Source organism: Ruditapes philippinarum, unplaced genomic scaffold (assembly GCF_026571515.1).
Source record: "Ruditapes philippinarum isolate M1 unplaced genomic scaffold, ASM2657151v2 ctg1133_1_1_1_1, whole genome shotgun sequence".
Classification (NCBI taxonomy): Eukaryota; Metazoa; Mollusca; class Bivalvia; order Venerida; family Veneridae; genus Ruditapes; species Ruditapes philippinarum.
Genome location: NW_026855123.1, coordinates 263911 through 278443, shown reverse-complemented (window position 1 = coordinate 278443; position 14533 = coordinate 263911). Strand labels below are relative to the sequence as shown.

The 14533-nt window shown below is 30.3% G+C and overlaps 1 protein-coding gene across 1 annotated transcript in view; it reads left to right on the top strand.

Moving 5' to 3' along the window:
- Nucleotides 1-14533, top strand: part of LOC132742165 (myosin-6-like) — a 159160-nt gene that overhangs the window by 60606 nt on the left and 84021 nt on the right. Inside the window, exons 13-14 of the mRNA XM_060730493.1 lie at nucleotides 802-969; nucleotides 7483-7536. Coding sequence (XP_060586476.1) covers nucleotides 802-969; nucleotides 7483-7536 — 222 coding nt within the window. The remainder of the gene's footprint in view (nucleotides 1-801; nucleotides 970-7482; nucleotides 7537-14533) is intronic.

Below are 14533 nucleotides of genomic sequence, written 5' to 3'. Positions count from 1 at the left end.
GTCTTTAAGTTGACAAATTGGAATGAAATCTTTAATAGTTTCTTATATTTCAGTACATGATTTGAATAATAGATGTGTAAAAGTGTAATAACTTAAAATTTTATTGAGGATTTTATATTTTCATGGAGACAAAAATTTAAATTATAAAAATAGTGAATTATGTCAGTAACATATAGTTGTGCTAAAAATAAATCTTGACTTCTGATTGGGTGATTGTAAAGTTACATATGATTGGATTAATGTAAGCCTACCTCTGATTGGATAATTTTTAAATTTGAAATAACCAATCAGAATGTCTCTTCAAGTTGCCCAGTATATTGACTTACGTCATACAATTGATGTGAATCCACCGTCATATCATTACATTCCTTATAAGGTAAGATACCATTCTATATATGTTAGAATTGCACTAATTTTCATGAAATTTTTGTTACATTTTCCCTCCTTTTCTTGAATAAATACTAACAATTAGTTTTGGAGGAAGGCAAACTAATAAATTCTAGCTTATGATAATAGTTTCCTTTTGTTACAGGTTTTGTCTGTCAATCATATTGATAATTTTGATGTTTCACCTAGTTGTCATCATTTTGTTTGCAGTTGAAGAGAGTGACTTTGGTTGATTTGAAGTGTGGTACTGTGTGAATAGTGTTTTAATTTATTGTTATGATGTTGAAATATTAACCGCAGTTTATGTTGTGAGGTTTCAGTTGCCGTGGTGATTGTAGTCAGTTTGTTATGGCTTTTATTTTTGCTTTTGCTTTTGAAAATTTTTTTATTTAACTTTTGTAAACGCTTACACAGGATGAGGTTTTCAGTCTCAGGGAGGAGATGAAATTGGCGGAACAGCAGGCTCTTGAAGCTAACGGGCATACAGAGGAATTACGTGCACAATTAATTGAACTTCAATTACGTGAAAATACGAAGGAAAATATTGAGAACCCGCTTTCACGCGGGTCGTCAGCAAATTCTGTATGTCGATGCACACTATACAAACTAACATTTTGTTACTTGTTTGATTGGATTAACAAAATGTTGTTAGTTAACATTGTTGACAAGTAAACGACTAACACTCTTACCCTAACAGCCCCATAATGCAATTGTTTTGTTGTTGTTGGTTTAACTTCATATTTGTATAATAATAATTATAATATTATTAATGTTAACATAGTCCATTCCAAGGTGGCTTTTTCTATCAAAGGTCATATAGCTTTTTAGATGATCCTGAAAAGAAATTGCACCTGATAATTTGTTTGATATAGCTCCTACATACATTTGAAATAATACAAAATTTTATGTATTCAAGATTTATGACTGCAAGAACCTTTGCAAGAAAATTTACTTTGGAATAGACTATGTTTCCTGAAGGTGGATGAATTGTAGGGATTCGGTCTATACATAACTACAATTATTTGTTTATAATTCGTAATTGCATGGTTTCATGTATTCATTCTTTCACAATTTTAACAAATTTTAAATAAATAACTTAATTTTCATTGACAAAATTTAATTTATTACATACACATCATGCTTTCTTCCCTCAAAAGGTTAAGTGTCATATGTACTTATTCTGAATTATTGTGTTTGAAATCTTTTATTTACTTGGTGCTCATTGTCATTGGTCAAAGGTCATTGTCACTGGTAAAAGGTCATTGTTTCTGGTCAAAGGTCATTGAAATTGGTCAAAGGTTATTGTCTGCTTACCAAATCCATGCATTTTGACTAAGCTGACTACACCATTGGCTCTTTAAGTGAAGCATTTTGATTTTCTTAAACAACAAAATTGGGTGTTGTGTGCTTGATCCCTTAATTGCTACTTCAACTAAATTTACTAACAAGGCTTTTGGATGTGATATTAAAAATAAATGTCTGGTGTAATTGTGCTTAACACCATTCATGTAAAAGCCAGTTATTTCTGTAAAATAATACTTAACAGTCTTCTAAAATGAGTTTTCCAGAGGGCTTCCTAAGTTGCAACTTACAATAAATGTACCTTAAAGTTCAAATCAGGGCAAATCCAATGCACAATGCAAGTTTTGCCTGACAAAACAAGCACCTGAATGAAAATGATTATTTCAAACAAGCATTTCAATGATTTATTCTTGTTGATTACATTAGAGTCTATAAAACGCTTGAATTAATACCATACTAATTACATGGAATTCAAATCATTCACTATCTAAACTTCAATAGAATTAGTTCAGTATTGAAGTGTGTGAGGTTTCTTCCATTGTTTTAATATCCCCTGTATTGACATTAGTCTGCAATTTGTTGTTACACTGCACATGTTTTCCTTGGAATTTGATTTGTTTTTAAAGCTGCACACCTCCAGATGAGCCTAAATATTTCATGAAAATCAATAATGAGAAAATGCACTAAACTTTTAAGAAAGGTTTAACGCTGATTTTGCAGAATTTTATCATCAAATTTCTACTGCATTACTAATGCAGCAAGGGCTGTTTTTGCATAATTATGTTGACAAATTTTTGGTAATTTTTGTGGATTGTAAGTGCCGATTGCAATATTTGTTCGCCTCACATTATTTTACTTTAGGTGTGCTGCTTTAACAACTGCACAGTTTTTTCATTGATTTTTAGGTGTTAGATAGACTGTAAAAAAATTTTAAACTTGTAAAACATAGAAAAAGTTGTAACATTATGACTTAAGTTAACTGATTAATTATAAAATTTATATAAAAAATATCTATTATTTTCTTAATTTTAGTTATAAAAAGATAATCAGAATTGTTTTATGTGAGGAAGCTATGATTGTTTTTACATTTTGAATGTTTAAAGGAACTCCACTGAGGTTTATAAGCCTAAAACATAACATTTTAATTTTTAAATAGATAAACATGAGCACTTTAAACAGAAATATAAATAAGATATAACTAGGAAATTCACAAGAAATACATTGAAAATCATATGTTTGTGCTATGCTCAGTCCGATTTGAGTGAAAAGCGTTTAAACGCTTTTCAATTTTGGGTTATTTTTCACTATTATAATAATTATTCTGGAAAAACTGAGGAAGCTAATGATCTGAAATTTTGCACATAAGTTATTAGCATAGATCTTCATCAAATGGAGTAATAATCTCAAAAAATTATTTCCAGTCCCGTCATGTCAAAAAACGTCAGTGGAGTCCCTTTTACTTAAATGTTTACTTGTTTATATTATATTTCAATACCATATAAGGGCTTGACATTTGTAATTACTATCAAGTAATGTCTATAAATTAACCAAGGTATCATAATTATATAATAGTCTCATCATGGTAAAGGTATAATACAAATTAATTTGATGTTTTTGTTTTTTTTATTAATTTATTTGATAAAATATATAAAAATATGTGATTGCTACCAAAATACATAGGTTTTAACATTTTTTTCTTTTTTGCTCACCTTAGCACAAAGTGCTCAGACTCTTGTGAGCTTTTGTGATGGCAGTGTGTCTGTCATCTAAGTTGTCTGTCATGTTGTCAACAATTTCTTTAAACAACATCTCCTTTTAAACTACTTAATGGATTTTGATCAAACTTCACGGAAATGATTTTTAGGTGGTCTTCTAAGAAATATATATGAATGCTTCAAGTCTGGTGCATAAGTAGGTCACAGGAGCTGAAATAAACTTAAATATGAAAACTTTAAAAATCTTCTTCTCAGAAACTACAATGCCCAGGGCTTAGATTTTTTGGCATGTGTAAGCATCACATTGTGGTCCTCTAGGAAATTTGTATAAATCATTCCCCTTGGGTCAAAAATGGCCCCACCCTGTGGCCACTTAGTTTATATAGACTTTTCAAGTTATATAGTAAAAATGTATTTAAAAAATCTTCTCTGCATGTTTTCATATTGTGTATGTAGCATCACTTTGTGGTTGGTCCACAACTGTTATGTAAATCATGACCCTAAGGGATCAAAATTGACCCTACCTCAGCAGTCACTTAGCTTGTAAAGACTTGTATAGAAAAAATACATTGATGTCTTATTTTGTGAACCTCAATGTCAAGAGCTTAGTTATTTGGCATGAAGCAAGAATAGTAGCTGACATCTTCAAATATTGAAAAGATTATGATGCTTTGTTAGAAAATAAAAAAGCCAATGTAATTATCTTATTACTGAAATTGTGACCTTTTCTAGCAGTGTATCTCAGGTGAGCAATCCAAGACCAACATTGCCCTCTTGTTTTCTTTTTTTTAGCTCACCTGTCACAAAGTGACAGGGTGAGCTTTTGTGATCGCTTTTCGTCCGGCGTCCGTCCGTCCGTCCGTCGTCCGTCCGTCGTCCGTCGTCCGTCCGTAAACTTTTGCTTTAAATGACATCTCCTCATAAACCACTGAGCCAATTTCATCCAAACTTCACAGGAATGTTCCTTTGGTGGTAACCTTTAAAAATTGTTCAAAGAATTTAATTCCATGCAGAACTCTGGTTGCCATGGCAACCGAAAGAAAAATCTTTAAATATCTTCTTTTAAACAACCCTAAGAGCTAGAGCTTAGATATTTGGCATGAAACATCTTCTAATGAGTGTCTACCAAGTTTGTTCAAATAAAAGCCCTGGGGTCAAAATTGGCCCCGCCCCGGGGGGTCATTGATTTTCCCTATATGCATATAGTAAAAACTTAAAAAATCTTCTTTTAAAGAACCGTAAGAGCTAGAGCTAAGATATTTGGCATGAAACTTCTTCTAGTGAGTGTCTACCAAGTTTGTTCAAATAAAAGCCCTGGGGTCAAAATTGGCCCCGCCCCAGGGGGTCATTGATTTTTCCCTATATGCATATAGTAAAAACTTAAAAAATCTTCTTTTAATGAACCCAAAGAGCTAGAGCTTAGATATTTGGCATGAAACATCTTCTAGTGAATGTCTACCAAGTTTGTTCAAATAAAAGCCCAGGGGTCAAAATTGGCCCCGCCCTGGGGGGTCATTGATTTTCCCTATATGCATATAGTAAAAACTTAAAAAATCTTCTTTTAAAGAACCCAAAGAGCTAGAGCTAAGATATTTGGCATAAAACATCTTCTAGTGAATGTCTACCAAGTTTGTTCAAATAAAAGCCCTGGGGTCAAAATTGGCCCAGCCCTGGGGGGTCATTGATTTTCCCTATATGCATATAGTAAAAACTTAAAAAATCTTCTTTTAAAGAACTGTAAGAGCTAGAGCTTAGATATTTGGCATAAAACATCTTCTAGTGAATGTCTACCAAGTTTGTTCAAATAAAAGCCCTGGGGTCAAAATTGGCCCCGCCCCAGGGGGTCATTGATTTTTCCTATATGCATATAGTAAAAACTTAAAAAATCTTCTTTTAAAGAACTGTAAGAGCTAGAGCTTAGATATTTGGCATGAAACATCTTTTAGTGAATGTCTACCAAGTTTGTTCAAATAAAAGCCCTGGGGTCCAAATTGGCCCCGCCCCAGGGGGTCATTTATTTTCCCTAAATGCATATAGTAAAAACTTAAAAAATCTTCTTTTAAAGAACCGAAAGCGCTAGAGCTAAGATATTTGGCATGAAACATCTTCTAGTGAATGTCTACCAAGTTTGTTCAAATAAAAGCCCTGGGGTCTAAATTGGCCCGGCCCCGGGGGTCATTGATTTGCCCTATATGCATATAGTAAAAACTTAAAAAATCTTCTTTTAAAGAACTGTAAGAGCTAGAGCTTAGATATTTGGCATGAAACATCTTCTAGTGAATGTCTACCAAGTTTGTTCAAATAAAAGCCCTGGGGTCAAAATTGGCCCCGCCCCAGGGGGTCATTGATTTTCCCTATATTCATATAGTAAAAACTTAAAAAATCTTCTTTTAAAGAACCCAAAGAGCTAGAGCTAAGATATTTAGCATGAGACATGTTCTAATGGGTGTCTACCAAGTATGTTCAAATAAAAGCCCTGGGGTCAAAACTGGCCCCGCCCCGGGGGTCATTGATTTTCCTTATATGTGTATAGCAAAAACTTAAAAATCTTCTTTGAAAAAACCCAAATAGCTAGAGTTTAGATATTAAGCATGAAACATCTTTAAGTAAATATCTACAAAGTTTGTTCAAATAAACCCGAGGGGTGTCATTGTTTTTAACTATATGTGTAAAGTAAAAACTTAAAAAATCTTCTTTTAAAAAACCTAATAAGCTAGAACTTAGATGTTTTGCATGAAACATCTTCTTATGGGTGTCTACCAAGTCTGTTCAAATAAACAAATAAAAGCCCTTGGGTAAAAATTGGGCCGGGGGGGGGGGCTATATACAGGTGAGCGACCTCAGGGCCATCATGGCCCTCTTGTTTTCTTTTTGAGGCCCCAACTTGGATACCTTTTTTATTTTACATAGACATATTAACTCATATTATATGTATTTATTCATTATCATGTTTAGTGACTTTATGTAAACGTAAGCATGTTGAAATGGAATTGAATAGATTTTATATACGCTAATTTGCGATTCATACCCTCTGGTGTGTGATAATTTAGTGCTACCTGTCATGAATTTTTATCATTTATATTTAATTTGTTTTTTTATTCAGGTACAATTGTTGTTATTATTGATAATGTATGGGCAATTTATTATAATGACCGATTCAGAAATATAAAGGCAGTTATTATAACATGCAAAAAAAGGGCTTCAATTTTTAATCATGTGCTGTTTGTTCATAATTATGACAAAGTGCCATTTTTGATGTATGATCTATAAAGTATTGCATTTTATCAGTTATGTCAACGAAAATTATATAATTGAAAAAAAAAACTCATATGTCTCTTTTCCCATTATTTTAAATATTGATAATAAAATTTTAATGATGTTGAAAAATGTAAAGAGAGAATGCTCTGAATTGGACCATAAGTTAAATGATGCATATGTCAATATCACTGTGTAATGAGTGTACCCACTTATAAGTACATTGGGTATAACAAATATTTTTGTAAGGACTTTTCATCCAACTTTGATATTTACTCGCCTATAAGACTAAGACCACCTATAAGGCGCGGGTATAAATTTAACATTTTAATTATAAGTACATGTATTTTGCTTTGACTCTGGTATCAAAAAGGTTTAAATCTTTACATTGCTTACATACAGACCAACAGAAGATTTAACCTGTTATTGATATTAGATTTTATTAATGAAAAATGAGTAATTTAAATTTAATTGTATAAATATATATTTATTATATAGTTATAAATGATATATTGAGAAATAATGATGAAATAAAATGCTCATTTTCATTTTCTGTATTTTCACTGTACAAAATTTATTTTTCACTGCAGTGAAACATATTTTTCATATTTTCACTGGTGCCTTGCCGGATTTTCTTTTTATTAATTCAGCCAATATGCAAAATTATAGACAAATTGTTGGGTCAAAAAAAGAGAAAAAAACTTGAATATCCTCTTTTTATTGATATATTATTTGATTATTATATATATTAATGTATAATTAGATTATAATATATATATTATATATATTCATATATAATTAGATTATAATATATATATTACAGGGGAAGTCTATTGGTGAACTCTCTGCTAGTGAAGATGAGCATTCTTCCAGACAGGTAATTATATATAATTCCGTAATTAATTACAAATAGCCCAATAACTAAATAGGAGATAATTGGTATAACCAGTTTGCTAATGCAATATCATAATTGCTGATGCAAAATCATATTTGCTGATGCAAAATCATAATCGCTGATGCAATATCATAGTTGCTGAAGCAAAATCATAATCGCTGATGCAGTATCATAGTTGCTGAAGCAAAATCATAATCGCTGATGCAATATCATAGTTGCTGAAGCAAAATCATAATCGCTGATGCAATATCATAGTTGCTGAAGCAAAATCATAATCGCTGATGCAATATCATAGTTGCTGAAGCAAAATCATAATCGCTGATGCAGTATCATAGTTGCTGACGCAAAATCATAAATGCTGAGGCAAAATCATAAATGCTGAGGAAATATCATAATTGCTGACGCAAAATCATATTTGGTGACGCAAAATCATAATTGTTGACACAAAAAACATATTTGCTGATGCCAAATTATATTTATATTTGCTGATGTAAAGTTATAATTGCTGACGCAAAATCATGATTGCAGATGCAAAATCATATTTGTTGATGCAAAATCATAGTTGCTGATATAAAATCATAGTTGCTGATGGAAAATCATAATTTCTTACAATAAAAATTTATTAGAGTTTACAATGGTCACCTGATATGTTAGTTGTAGATTTAAGATTCATTATGAATTGAAGTCTTTTTCCTGTGGTTGTCTCCCCCTTAGCACAAACTGTTACATATTAGTATTTCATGGGTACTGCCAATGTTGTACAAGGAAATTCTGAATTGAAATGCAGATAAATCCTTGATATAAAAAACTTTCCATGTAGATTTGTAGAAGGCTACCCAAATATTGCTCCATTGTCTGAAATAATAAATAAATAAGGAGATCAGATACTTTTTCCATGCTTGACTGTTTGGACATTTGGCATAATTATAAATCAAAGCAAAAAATTGAAATTTTTATTATAGATATTAATTGATCTGATAAATTTCTATCTATGGTAGTTAGAATAAGATTTTGCCGAAAAATGAAATATAAAATTTTGCACAATAAAACGGAACTTTTTTTTTTAGATTTAAATCAGTCAAACAAATTTCTATAGTAGTTAGAATTAAATTTTGCCGAAAAACCAAATTTAAAATTTCGCACAATAAAACAGAACTTTTTTTTTAGATTTAAATCGGTCAGATGAATTTCTATGGTAGTTAGAATTAGATTTTGCTGAAAAACCAAATGTAAAATTTCACACAATAAAATGGAACTTTTTTTATACATTTTTTATAAATCAATCAGATGAATTTCTATGGTAGTTAGTATTAGATTTTCCCCCAAAAAAAACATATTATTATTTGGCAAGGCATTTTCAGGGAGTTGCGATGCTTTGAATGCATTATGTGTAAGGTTATTTTTATCTCTCCTTCATGCGTTCAGAAGGCTAGAAGATTCTTAATTGTAAACAAGGTGAGAACTAGAGGTATTTGTATGTCTGTCTGTTTGTCTTTTTTTGTGTTATTTATGTTATAATCATTCTTCTTCTATCTGTACAAAATGTTGTAGATCTGTTTGTTATACATGTCTGTTTAAATTTTGAATACATGTCTGTTTAAATTTTGAATACATGTCTGTTTAAATTTTTAATTTCACTTGGTTTATTTTTGCTGGAATATTGTTCAGATAATTGTGAGATCATTTCTAGTCAACTCCCATCATTATTGTTTGTTTTTTTGTTTTTGTTTTTTTTAAGATTTCATTTCTCCTTGGTATTTTTCACTCAAAGCTTTCACACATGTCAAGGGGGACATGAAAATAGGCTATAATATAAACTTTCCATTGATTTTTACAGAGTTATAACCCCTTTTATGATTTTAGAAAATTTCAGACCTACTTTATTTAAGGTAAACATTCTTCACCACCGCTGATCTACACATGATCCTTGTAAACTTTCATACATATCTTTCTTGATCATTATAGACTTTATACTTGGGAATTTCGGAGTATGGAGTATTTTGCGTTTTCTCAGCTGATCTGGGGATAAAAACAAACTTTTACAGTTACAGCTTTGCAAATAAGCACAACAGGTTGACTTATCTATTGTGACAGTAATGATGAGTGAAGCTTTGACCGTAAAAATTTGTTTGTACTAGGGAATTAAGCTTGGAGAAACCCACATTTGCGGGGTTCCAAATAACATTTTTTGAATCTCATTGACCAAGACAGATAACTCTAGTATAGAATTTTACTTGTATAACTTAAAAAAAAACTTAGAGAATTATAGAACGTTATGCTCATTTTTTTCTTTCAAGCCTTTAGAATTTAACACCTGCCTGCCAAGCTCATTAGGGTGAGCATCGGATTAATAACCCAAATTAGGGTTGCTGGTTCAATCCTTGGGCAAGGCAAAATTTCTCCATTTTATCTTGGGCATGAAGTCTAATGATCATTTGTATCTCACTGCTGATTCAAAATCATGTGGGATTTGTATTGGGTTACTTGTGGAGAAATTGGAAAACATACTGACCAGTTATCCAGGAAAACCAGTCAGGTGGATTGACCCTAGAGATTTTACCAAAAATGTGTTAAAATTGGCATAAGAACCAGAAAAACAAACATACGGAGTACCAAAACTATAGCAGTCCTCTTTCTTTTTGTGAACATAGAAATGTATTGCTTAAGTCTTGACTTGGAGAAGTTTTAAGGAAAATTAGATCAAATTTGAAAAATAAAGCAGACGGCACAACAATTTTAGCAGACAACAATTTTCCGAGCATGCAAAAGGGTTTATATAAAATTTACACTTGCATAGGAAGCTAAAATGTCCATTGTATCAATATTACTGAGACCATTAATTTTATTGTGCAAAAAGTCATAAAATGATGTTTTATATCCCTTTGATGATGATGATCATATTTGTTGACTACTTCAATTATATCCTCAGAAGAAAGTTTGTTTATTGGACATCTATAAAAACACTCAGACAGGCCATATTCTCTTCTGCTTGAAATTACCATTTTGTTGTTTTTGTTCTTTTTCCCCAGAATGGTTTTATGACAAAGTAACAATAAACCCCCCTGCTTGATTTTCAATCAATCAGTGTCATTTTGATGCTTATTGAAAATTTTCAATAGACTGGTTCCATGTTACAGGAAAAATGCAATCTTTTGAAGGATACTGATTATTCCAGAAGATTAGCATCAAAAAAGAGCTTGTAATTTAACAGACATTTAACAGGCAGCTCTGTCTCAAGTTTTCATGAAAATTTAATTGAACGATCAATTAATGAAAACGAGAATTGGAAATTTTGTTTCGAGACAGTGTTTACATGACAGTGACTGTGTTGATAGTGGATTTTGTTTTGGATACTAAAATAATACTTCTATTTTTCAATTATTGTGATATCTTTCTTCCTAAAGTTATAGTGAAGATTTGCTTATAATATCATAATTTTTCAAAGTTTGTGGAAATATACAAAAGAAAAAACAGGAATATTTAAATCAAGATCATCCGGCAGAATTCTTTGTGTTCTACAGCTGTGATAATTGAGTCTGTGTTTGAGTTTTAATTTGAAATTGTTGAATTTTAAGTTTAAAAAAAGTAATAAGTTTAAAACTTGATAATTATTGTTGAAAAAGAAATTTTAGGTATTTTGATTTAATTTTGGTGTATTTTCAGTATTAAGATATTTTTTATAAGAAAAAAAAGTAAATACTTGAAAAATTAAGGTTGAATTAGTTATTTTAGAATTATTCATGAAAGTTTCCTTAAAATAGCTTTTTGTATGTATCACTACGGTAATCAAACAATGTTTAAGTTATTAGGTCTATTAAAAAAAACTGAAGTAATGTTGATTTTATATGTATATATAATTATAACATGTATATAAATTAATAGATGGTAATATTTTTTATGAACAAAAGAAAGAAAGACACAATTATTTATTTATTTATTTATTTATCTTATGCTGTTCTTTCAAGTGGCAAGGCAACGGATAAACTATGAATCTTTCTCAGTCATACTTATACAAAAAAGTTTAACTTAAAAAAAGATAACAATTTTAGAGAATAATAGGTCTGTTAATAAGAAACAAATTAAACTATTTTTATAGAGTGAATTACAAGATCTTATTACATACTTTCAAGTCACTGAAACAACAATCTCCATCATATATGCAGGAAATGATTCAAGTTTATTCCACTTCCCGAAATCTGCGCTCTTCAAATGCACCTGTACGATTAGTGCAACCAAAAACTAAACTGAAATTTGGTGAAAGGAGTTTTTCGGCATCAGCTCCTAAGCTATGGAATTCACTACCAAGTCATCTAAAAAACTGTAACACAGTAGAAAGTTTCAAAAAACATCTTAAAACACACTACTTCAATTTAGCTTATGGAAAATAATCAGTGACTGTTATGAATGAATTTTATAAACAGTGAATACGAAGTATCTGTTATTTGAATATTAGTTTTATTAAAAAGTTTTTTTTTTTTAAACAAACAATTTTTAAATCAATTTAGTATTTCTATTGTTTTATAACGATGATTTAGCAAGATCTTATCTATTATTATAAATCCATTGCTAGCATTTTTAAGCACAGAATATTTCTTTTTTTAAATAAAAAAAAAACAAAAAAAACTAACATTGATTTATCATAATAATTTACATGTGTTATATAATATATGGCTCGTGAATGCAGAGGGGTCAGATTTCAAGAATATTTAGTGTTAAGGTGTGGGGCGTGGCCCTTTCCTCCTGTGGTGATAGTAGTGATGTCATCCTGGGGGTCTGCATGCGCTGTGGGGAGGTATCTGACTCCCTCGGTACTGGACCTTGGTGTAGCAGTACTCATGCTATCCAGGTTCGTTAGGTTCAATATTCTTTTAGTCTGATGTCGCTGTATTCATTCTTTTATCAATCGTTCATATATTTTCTGTTGTAAAGTATGACAACAAAACAATGAAAATCATCAATATGCATTTAAAGTAGCTTTTAATATTTATTTATGAGTTTATGTTAAAAGGCACATTATTTCTTACACATTTATATATTGAAGACAATTTTAATGTATGACAATAATATTGTAAAGTGAGTTTTAAGGATCTTTAAGTTATATTGTATTAATATGTAAAAATAATTCCATAATTTATACTTTTAATTAGTTAATGCAAAATATTTTTAATGTTCATAATCCTGTTCATTTATATTGTTTTAGACATATATGATTGATGTAAAGCGCCTTTGAACATTTTAATGAAAAGGGCGCTATATAAATGTGGTATTTATTATTATTATTATTATATATTTTGATTCCTATTTATTATCACTGACTAATGGAACCAGAAGTGATTTGTCACTAGTGAAAGTCATGATAAAGATCGTTTCTGCCCATTGGTTAATGAAAATGGTTCAAGTTTAAGTCAGAAATAGTGCTTGTTTCTACATATGGATTAAGTTCATGTAAAACTTAGAAACCACTGGATCAAGTTTAAGACAGAAATTAGGCTTGTTTTAATCCATGGATCAAGTTATAATGCTTGTTTTTATTCATCAGGATAAAGTAAGAAATTATTTTTGTTTCAACCGTTGGATCAAGTTAGTCTGTAAAAACCCATAGATCAAGTTAAAATCATTAAAAGCCCATGGATCAAGTTAAAGTCAGTAAAAATGCTTGTTTCTAAACATGAATCAAGTTAAAGTCAGTAAAAATGCTTGTTTCATCCTGTGGATCAAGTTCAAGTCAGTAAATATGCCTTTTTGTACATGTGCATCAAGTTAAAAGTCAGCAGAAACACATGGATCAAATTAGTCGGTAAAAATGCTTATTTCTACCCTTGGATCAAGTTAAACTCAGCAAAAACCCATGGATCAAGTTAAAAGTCAGTAAAAATGCTTATTTGAACCCATGGATCAAGTTAAAGTCAGTAAAAATGCTTGATCAATTAAGTTAAAGCTAATAGATGAACTAAATCTGATAATACATGTGAAATTAAAAAAAAATAACATTGTACTTATGTTGAAATTTGTTTGTTGTAAAACTTTGTAATGTAAGTTAAGGAGAACTATAAATAAATAAATTTTAGTAAGATTGTTTTCATCCAGTATTGATGACTATGTAAATGCTGATTTCTTTTCTTAAGATTTAAAGGAACTCCACTGAGGTTTGTAAGGCTAAAAATATAAAATTTTAATTTTTCATACAGATCAACATGAGCACTTAAAACATAATATAAATAAAATATTACTAATACATATACAAGAAATGCATTGAAAATTGTATGTTTGTGCTACTCTCAGTCCGATTTGAGAGAAAAGCGTTTAAACGCTTTTCAATTTTGGGTCAATTTTCACTATTATAATAATTATTCTGGAAAAACGGAGGGAGGTAATGATCTGAAATTTTGCACATAAGTTATTAGTATAGATCTTCATCAAATGGAGTAATAATCTCAAAAAAATTATTTCCAGTCCCGCCATGTCAATAAAACTCAGTGGAGTCCCTTTAAGCTGTGCCAAAAACAACTTAATCTTTCTGACACCAATTCCATTATTTTATGCTTAATTTTCTGGGCAATATTTTAGAAAATTGAAAAGACATTGGATTATATATTCCAAAACATGACTGTAGGTAATGATATATCTAAATTCTTAAAGGCACATTATGTCCCAGAAATCCATATTTTTTAATTCTTTAGAAATGTCAAACATTATGTTGTTTTAATAATGGATTTAAAGCGTGTTAGAAGAAAGTTAGCGTTGAAGATAACATCCAGACATGTAGAAAGGTAGAAAAAAATAGTAAACATTAAAATTTAGATTCAATATAAAATACAAATTCACTATAACTACATGTATACCAATGGCAAAAGAGTAAAAGGAGCAAAAGATTAATTTATAAAAGATTAAGTTAATTTATAAGGTGAATTAGAAATATTTTTTTTTGAAATTGTAAAAAAAAAAATGGTGCATGATGGGCCTTTAATGCAGGATTTGT